Source organism: Nuphar pumila, chromosome 10, assembly GCF_984573655.1.
Source record: "Nuphar pumila chromosome 10, dmNupPumi1.hap1.1, whole genome shotgun sequence".
Taxonomy (NCBI): domain Eukaryota; kingdom Viridiplantae; phylum Streptophyta; class Magnoliopsida; order Nymphaeales; family Nymphaeaceae; genus Nuphar; species Nuphar pumila.
The window spans coordinates 82,658,640-82,668,535 of NC_143258.1; the positions used below are offsets into that span (position 1 = coordinate 82,658,640).

A 9,896-nucleotide genomic window follows, 5' to 3' on the forward strand; every position below is an offset into this window, starting at 1 on the left:
TGAAAGCTGCAACTCAGCAGAATTTGTAGACTGAGTGTATGTAGAAGAATTGACTATCCCATGTGAAGCTAGCATGGGCCAGCCTAATCCAATACTGCAAGATGACCATGTGATGTTTAGGCGTGCTTTGTTTTCATCCGTCTTCTCATATTTTTGGCAGGGCAATGCACCTATCTGAATACCACGAAAGCAACCCATGCACTTCACCTGATCACTGATCAAAGTCAAATTAATGGCGAAGGATCTGCCTCAAGCCAACTTGACTGTTGTAGAGAGAGAGAGAGAGAGAGAGAGAGAGAGAGAGAGAGAGAGAGAGAGAGAGAGAGAGAGAGCATGTACATGGGAGGCAACTATGGCTTTTATAAATAGGAATATGAACATCCTATTTCTTCACTGGCCTGCTAGTTCACTCAAAGAGCTAGATAGATATTTATACAGAGAGAGAGAATGGCTTCTCAGTTGATTGAGTCCATGAGAGAGAAAGCCGAGATATACGTGGGTGAGATTGAGTGCCAAAAGAGATCAGCAGAGCTCCTTGATGAGTTTGGCATCCCTAGGGGTCTCCTCCCTCTCGACAATATAGTTGAGATCGGGCTCGCTCGGTCTCAGGGCTTCATATGGCTCAAGCAGAAGAAGAAGAAGGATCACTACTTCCAGCAGATCGGCCGGAGTGTCTCGTTCGCGGCAGAAGTCACGGCGTTCATCGAACCACGGCGGATGAAGAAGGTGACCGGTGTGAAGGCGAAGGAGCTTTTCATCTGGGTAGCCGTCTCCGAGATGTCGGTTGATAACCTAAGTTCTGGGAATATCCTGTTTAAAACGCATACTGGGATTTCCCGAACATTCCCAGCCTCTGCATTCTTGATGATAGAAGATGGAAAGAAATAGAATTTGTAGCAAAGATATTATGTTCTTTTGTTTGTCTCGTTCTGATCAAGTAATTTGCTAATCTCAGTGACAAAAATTGAAATCCATAATTTATTTGTTATGAAATTCTTGGGAGATCATTTTTCACATTTTTTTTCTTGGGTTTTCAGAAAACTCTGCAAAAATAAATGAAATTTTAAAAAACACAAAAATAATATTATTAGGAATTAAAATATCTCTGTGGGTTAAACGCACCCAGCCAGTATACGGGGCAGGGCAGATCAAGTGCAATGTGATTGCACACTTTGGTGTGTGCATTCACATAGGCTTAGCTCTGGCAGGATTTTTTAAAAAAGTTCATTCCCGTGTAAAGCCTTTCCTTCACATGGGAATGAAACAAACGAGGCAAAGGATGATATCTTGTGAATAAAAGCAAAATAAAAATAAAAATAGGAGGCATTTAAAATGATCTCTAACAATTTATGAAGTAGAAAGAAAAGAAAAGATCATGACTTCAAAAACCAATAATGACTTTACTTGTATGCTATATATCCACTAATCCATTAGTTATTATTAAGAGGTAAAAATCAAGTATCAAAGTTTAAACACGTTAAATCGCAATTTCAAGGCATAACTTTTAATTAATTAAAATGGTCCAGTAGACACCTCAGATGCGGTAACTAAGTTTAACCATGAATTTGGTATAATAAAATCATTAAAATGCCCGTATCGTCGGTGCATACACGACCCAAATTCAGTTAATTGATTTTTTTTTTATGACGAGTAACCTTCGTCACAGGGACACATCATTTTTGAGTCGTGTTCTCGCATGACACGAGTAGACACACTCAGACACACGGACATGGACACTGACACGTACATCCAATATTTTAACATTATTTCAATATTTGTAATGGTTTTAAGTATTATTTTAATAAAAATTGTTTTAATATTAAATTATAAAAAAATGATTTTTATTGATTAAACAATTAAAAAAATTGTGTTTGCATGTCCTGTTTTTCAAAAAAAAATCAAACTTGCGCATCGCCCCCCAGGTCCACGTGTCCTTGTGACATAGCTTCCTAAAGATGCATGTCGCCTGATGGGACCTACTACCCTAAGAAGTAAACGCCAGGTTAGTCCGTAGTCCCTCAGCCTTATGGAGACCTACCTCAAGAGAGAAATTGGGAACGGTCCTACCCAGCTCGATCGAGTCAATCCCAACTCCCTTCACCTTTTTTGGATTTATAACCCCAAGAAATTACACCCGGCATGAAGACCTAGTTGTGTTGTCTCAGCCTGCCATACCTACGACGTGTTGCCAACGTAAAACTCCAAGGCTAGGACCCCTGCCCCTAGGGCCTATGTTACAAGTTGGCTTGCACCGAGGGGCCACGCTCATGAGAATCAAACCTTGATTGCCGTAGCAGCCAAGGCCCCCACCCCACTAAGCCAAGCCCCCCTTGGGACAATTCACCTTAGAAACCCTTCCAAGAGACCAGGTGCTCTCAACCCGCAAGCACAACGAATTGAATTGATTTTCTTCTATCTTTTTTGGCTTTTAATACAATTTTTTTGGCCTGATTTCAAGGTTTGTTCATTAATGTTTCTTGGATTATATAAGTTATTTTAATAGTTAAAGGCAAATCCAATGCCACAACGAGGAAGGAAGAATTGACAAGGTCATGTGCAAGCATGGACTATGACATAATGCATGCTGAAAGTTAACAAAATTTCTCTAGGTTAGATGCTTGAACTCAAGGGGGTGCTCCCTCAACTACCTCTTCCCACATGGAATTGCAATTAATGGCCTTCCTTGTTAGCAAAAATGAGTGACTCGCGGCAGGACAACAGACATCCACCAAGTTGAAGGTCACAATGTTTGAAAGCCATTGATGCACTTCACCCGACTCATCAGATTATTGGTCAAGAATTTGCCCCATGCTAACTTATATGCTATATATATATATATATATATATATATAGAGAGAGAGAGAGAGAGAGAGAGAGAGAGAGAGATGCATGTAGAAGAATTGACAAGGGCAAGGGCATGTGTAGCATCATCAATCAAATTAATACAACATTACTTTTTTTTTTAAAGGCAAGTTGGGGTTAGGCAGACCCCCAACCAGAATAACAGCCACCCATGTGGCAGTGGGATTCAATCCAAAGCCTTTGGCTTGACACAGGACCCCGCATACCACATGGGATATCACCTCGGTGGTTAATATAACATTACTTGCTAGCAACACTTATATCTAACATGTACAAGATTTGGCTCGAGCTCAACCTGAGCCTCAACTATCCTATTCAAGCTTGACTCGATCGGGTCAAGTTAGTGTGGGCTCAAGCTCACCTCTGGCTACAATTCTAATCCTAAGCAAGAAAGTGATAGGTTTTGAAATGAAAAGAGGGGGATAGAAATGAGCCCACCCCCTCCTTTTAAGATTTGGGGTTTGGTTTAATTGTTGATAGAGTGGTAAACAATTCAGATTGAGATTGGATGTGACCAATACCTTACTCAACTAATTGGATGTTGGTTAAACATATTCAAATTCAAATTCAAATTTGGATTCAGATGGCGAAAAGCTCATACCAGATTTGATTTTTTACACATAAGCATATTTGGGTATTCATCAAATTCAAATATTTGTTGGATTCAGTAGCAAAAAATTAAATCCATATCTGTAACGCCCCAAAATCTTGAACTTGTGACTTTTTAGAAAAAATTGAAAACCTTGAAATCTTTCCTTTCTCAGAGTTTTAAAATAGCAGTTCAACAAAAAATGAAATTTGAAATAACAAGCCGATGAACTTTGGGCGCATTATGGTGAACCTTTCTTTACACAATATATTTGTATCTCCGTACAACCATTAAAAACCATATAGAAAAAATAAAGTTTTTGATAATTTAGAGTTCATACAAAAGTGGAATTTCCTAAGAAAACCTTTACACAAAATCTACAAAAAGGCGTGTTCAGGAACAAAATGCCAGAAAAATAGTGGAATGTTGATATCATCTTGCCATCACGTCATCGCCTGCCGTTCTAACCTAATCATCACTTGTACCCATGAAATAGGTCAGATTGATGAAAATATGGTAGGTGTATAGATATAACAATTTAGAATAAGACTAACACATACATTATTCCTTTTGTGATATGCAATTTAACATAAATAAAATAAACATGATAACATTGTTTCGATATTAATTATCTTAAGGGTACGCGCACGAGAAATATAAAAATAACTCCGACTGCTCGAGGGTTTGTTTTACTCTGAATTTCGATACCTCAGACAACTAGTTGAGTATGTTTCAAAGGGAATGGCTAGTGACCGAGAGAGAATTTTCCATAGGCATTCGTGGCAAGGGATGTATCCAACTTCTACAGAAGTCCATGAGAACTACCACTTAGGATAATTTTGTGTAGCCTCATCCCCTAACTCTGATGACCAGGGATACCAAGTCAATTGCTACTCGAGGAACGTACTTGTTAACAACCTACCCATCAAAGTTTTTATACCATCTCATAATCTCTCTTAACGGAACCAAAGAGACGAATGAGTATGTTAGGTTCTATTTTAACTGACAACCCATTCTACATGCTCTGGTCTTTGAAACTAACTCGAACATCTTGTATGTGAAGGCAATTATCACCATTTATGTAATTTTCATGTTATCATTGTGCATTTACATTATATGAGGTTACCATAAACATAACCATCATATTGCGACTAAGCAACCTCCAAATATTCATTTTTGCTTTTTAAAACAATGAATATTACAAATATTGAAATCTCGCATGAAATTCCTTTTTACTTTAAAGACTTGGCAAGCATGCACTATTCTGCATCTTTAAATGCAAGCAAAATGCATGGTAGACAGAAGTACACAAAACTGCGTACCTTACAAAGTCATATATATGTATATATGATACATATATATCAAAGCATCTGTGCACATTACAGCGTGACGGTAATGTAAATGACATAAAGCCAGACTCAATGTGCAAAACCACACGTTGAGCTAAATAGATTATGTAAGTGATGCATGATGTACGAAACCATACATCGACTAAGTAAATTGTGTAAGCAGTAGCTCATGCACATAACAGCACTCCGACACGGTAAATGACATAAAGCAAGACTCGATGTGCGAAACCACATATTGAGCTAAATAAGTTGCGTAAGTGATGCACGATGTATGCAACTGTACATTGTCTGCATAAATTGTGTAAGTGATGCATGATGTACGCAACCATACATCAACTAAATAAATATATATATATGCTTAGAAATGTTCTGCCATTGTCCTTGTATGAAACTTTTCTCTACCTCAGAGATTGTCGAACTCGTGGATGATTCCGAGCGTAGGTTCTCAAGAGCTCATCCATTGGTGCATGTGTCGCATCCATTGGGCTGATAGAGTGAGATTAAAGGTATTTTGTTGTGCTATGAAAGAAATAATGAACACTTTTTGAATCATTGAAATAAGCAATGCTCGCGTCGCAAGGAAAGAATCTAAACCCTACTCGAGCTGAGCTTGGTACAAGAGACAGGTTGGCCCTATCGGGGTATAGCTCATCTAAGTGTGGAGGGGTGTCGCCTCTACCTACTAATATAGAAAATGAGGGGGCAGTAGGGCATCACCCACGCCTGCTAATAAGGAAGAGGAAGGGGGCGGGATGGTGCACCCTCCTTCCCGACTTTCAGAATATACCAGAATGTCATTGATGAACATGATCACAAAGGTATCCAAATATGACTTGAACACCCTATTCATCAGATCCATGAAAGCTGCGGGAGCTTTTGTGAGTCCGAAGGGCATGACGATAAACTCATAGTGCCCGTATCTGGTTCGAAAGGCCATCTTTAAAATGTCATCTCTCTTAATTCTGAGTTGATGATACCGAGATCTAAGGTCGATCTTTGAAAATATTTTTGCTCTTTGCAACTGATCGAACAGATCCTCGATATGAGGTAGCAGATATCTATTCTTTATTGTGGTCTGGTTGAGCATCCGGTAGTCTATACACAGCCGCAATGATCCATCCTTCTTTTTCATGAACAATATATGTGCTCCCCAGGGTGAAACACTGGGATGAATGAATCCCTAGTCCATCAGCTCTTGCAACTGCTTTTTGAGTTCCTCAAGCTCAGCTGGCACCATCTGATATAACACCTTAGAGATTGGCATGATGCTCGGTAATAACTTAATGTTGAATTCAATTTCATGATGCAGACGAAGTTCTGACAACGCTTCTGGGTATACATCAAGAAATTTCTGAACTACTTTCAGATCTTTGATTGGAATAAGCATTGGTTCTGACAAGGTGACACTAACTAAGAAGGTAGTGCATCTACTTCGCAAATACTTTTGTACTTTCATCGATGATATCATTAGACCTGCACAGACAAACTTTGAAAGTTTAAACTCTACCTTAGAAACACCTAGCAGAGACAAGACAACCTTCCCATCACAACAAAAAACCTTGGCGTGATACTTATGTAACCAATCCATACCTAATATGGCATCAAACTCAGTCATATCAAGTAGAATCGCATAAGTAGGCAAATGTTGGTTTGTCAAGACTACGTCTAGATTTGGTATGTACGTTGCACAAACTGTGTTCTTTCCGATCAGGTTGTATACTTCCAACATGTTGTTTAGGGGTTTTACAGGTATTTGCAATTGGTTAACAAATTTAACAGCAATAAATTAATACATGGCACCACAATAAAAAAGTATAAAAGTTGCTTGGTCAGCGACCAGAATAGTACCTTGCACAAGTTCTCTTTTGGTCAGTTGTTCGACTGTGGTGGCATAAATATGTCCTGACTCTTTCTTCTGACTATTTATCTATTATTGTTGTTGTTGTTGAGGAGGTCAAGGGGGCTGGGGTACACTGTCATTTCTCTTGAGGTCATCAACTTTCATTTTGCTACATTCTCGTATGTAATGGCCCATCTTGCTACAATATAAGCGTTCTCCTATCTCATAGGGGCATGCTTGGCCGCTATGCGTCTGTCTGTATTTAGGGCAGACATCACTAAACTGTTGCTTGGGTTGAGGACTACCCCGCGATCATTGGCCCTTGGTCGAAGGAATGTGTTTCTTTCCTCCATCTTTCCTCCCATTGAGAGGTGGCCTCTTAATTTGGCTGCCTGAGGGAACCCTCCTCTGATCGCCACCAGCAGCAGGTGGTTTCTTGTCCAAGACGCTCTTAGAATGTTCCCAATCATTACTTAAAAGAGTGGCAGCCGCAACAACCATAGAAAATATTGAAGGCATACTGGTCAAGACTCAATGTTGGAGCCCTTCCTTCAGCCCTCAAATGAATTTTTCAGCCTGTTCTCGGTCGTCTTCAAACATGTTGGAACAATAATGCTCAAAGTTCTGAAATTTGGTGGTGTAGTCGACCAGACTTGAGTTGTCCTGGCATAACTCAAGGAATTCAACCTTATTTTTGTCTCACACATGAGGGAAAAAATAGTTTGCTAGAAAATCACCCCTAAAAGCTTTCCATGGAATAACCGTGGCTCCCAAAAATTGGATGCCTCATATTGTATCCCACCATTTGCGTGTGTTGTCCTTAATTTGATGAGTCCCAAATACTGTATTTTTGTCTTCTATTTTAGTCAGTACTTGGAATGCATGCTCAGTCTCTTCGACACAGTTCTTGGCCATGCCAGCGAAGGTCGGAGGATCAAGTTTCAGAAAATTTTCATATGAGACATGAGCATGATAGTTTGCCTTAGAAGACGGAACTTGATCCCTTTGGGTATGAACCTGCCTCTAGATTGCATTAGCCAGTGTACTGAGGGAATCCATGATGAATCCCTGTTGCTCTGACCATTCGTTAGTCAAATCACCGTTCGTGCTTCGTGTAATCCTTTATATGTAATAAAGGATGCTCAAATTAGGATTCACGGAACTCGAAAGAATAAAGACAAGAATTCATATATATATATATATATATATATTGTGCAAACAACTTACAAAAACCCAGAAACGCTGGTTGATATTGCAGAAAGAGAAAAGTAGTCGCAACAACAAATAAGTTTGCAGACTCTAGAATAAAACCACAAGTACTAACTCTCCTCAGGGATAATTAGAGTTGTATCTAACATAGTTCCTCCTATTACCCGTGCACCTAACTCTGCATGGAGGACAATGGTGTGAAGTCTCATTGAGGGTGCTCTGCTCATAGGGGGGGTGTTATAGGCCTATAATGTGGCGAGTATGGTGAATAGAGAGGTGAACTCAGAGTGTAGACTGGGGAGTCTAGCGAGGGTGAGTAGTTGCCTTGTGTGCCCATTGAGTTTGGGGGTATCTCAATATGCCTAGGTATTCCCAGAGCAACCCTGGACTGAGAAAGCTGCATCCTCAAGTCCCTGCACTGCAAACTACCTCTTATCACAACCTTCTTTATGGTGACAAGTCACAATGAAATGCCGCAACTCTCCATAGAAAGAACACTCATTTTGGGTGTTCGGGAAACCTTCGGCCTCTTGTGAGTCAGATACCATATGTTGATCAACCAATACTTGGGATGAAATATGACTGCCTTTCCTAAAGTGCACTCCAGTCCATGCAACAACTAATGGTGCTTGGTAGAGAAAAGAAAGTATGAGTCCCCAAGGATCTGTAAAGGTGGGTGGAGGTGTTCTGTTTGTCTAATAATCAAACAACGTCATTGGGCGTCCATTATTTTTCCTACCCCTTACTAAGTGGCCATGCGTCCTATACATTCTACTCTCATGAGCCCTTCCTGCATTAGCTCATGGATCCATGCCTTGCATAGGTGTCATGCCAAGAAGATCATCTTTAGTCAGGAGCTTTAAAAGAACGTAAATTCTCTTTTAGTCTTATCCACGTAAATAATATATCATAAAAAGAACTTTTACTTACAGCACGATGCGAATGTTAGATGATCAAGAATCATTGTTTTACCTGAGCTCTAATACCAAGTTGTAACACTCTAAAATCCCAAACTTGTGACTTTTTAGAAAAAATTAAAAACCATAAAATCTTTCCTTTCTTAGAGTTTTAAAAGGGTTGAGGAAAAAGACTTGGTTGCGACTAAGCTACCACCAGATATTTGTTTTTGCTTTTCAAAACAATGACTATTACAAACATTGGAATCTCACATGAAATTTCCTTTTTCTTTAAAGACTTGGTGAGCATGCGCTATTATGCATTTTTAAATGCAAGCATAATGCATGGTAGGCAAAAGTACACAAAATTGCGTACCTTACAAAGTCATATATATATATATATATATATATATATATATATATATATATATATATATATGTATAAGCATAAGCATGTGCACATTACACCACGACGGTAATGTAAATGACATAAAGTCAGACTCGATGTGTGAAACCACACATTGAGCTAAATAAACTGCGCAAGTGATGCATGATGTACGAAATCATACATCAACTAAGTAAATTATATAAGCAATAGCCTATGCACGTAACAACACAACGACAAGGTAAATGACATAAAGCAATACTCAATATGTGAAACCACACATAAAGCTAAATAAATTGCGTAAGCGATGCACGATGTACGTAACCATACATCGACTAAATAAATTACATAAGTGATGCACGATGTACGCAACCGTATATCGGCTAAATAAATTACGTAAGCAGTAGCCTGTGCACGTAACATCGTGGCGGTAAAGTAAATGACATAAATTTAAATGGACAAGAATACGCAAAACTGTATCCTTGAGTTAAAAGAATATATATATATATATATATATATATATATATATATATATATATATATATATATATATATATGTTAGAAATGTTCTGCCATTGTCTTTGTATGCAACTTTTTCCTACCTCGGTGATTGTCGAACTCGTGAACGATTTTGAGCGTAGGTTTTCAAGGGCTCATGTCTTGGTACCTGTGTTGTGTTCGTTGTGTCGATGCGGTGCGCTTAAAGGTATTTTATCGTACTCCAAAAGAAATGATGAACCCTTTTCAAATTATTGAAATAAGCAAT

General features: G+C 38.9%; 1 protein-coding gene across 1 annotated transcript; it reads left to right on the top strand.

Annotated features, from left to right (window-relative positions):
• Positions 1–394: 394 nt before the first annotated feature.
• LOC149827070 (uncharacterized) lies at positions 395–995 on the top strand. Its single transcript, XM_090020220.1, has one exon. The coding sequence runs from the start codon at positions 448–450 to the stop codon at positions 886–888; it is 441 nt and encodes a 146-aa protein (XP_089876346.1). The 5' UTR covers positions 395–447; the 3' UTR covers positions 889–995.
• Positions 996–9,896: the final 8,901 nt, after the last annotated feature.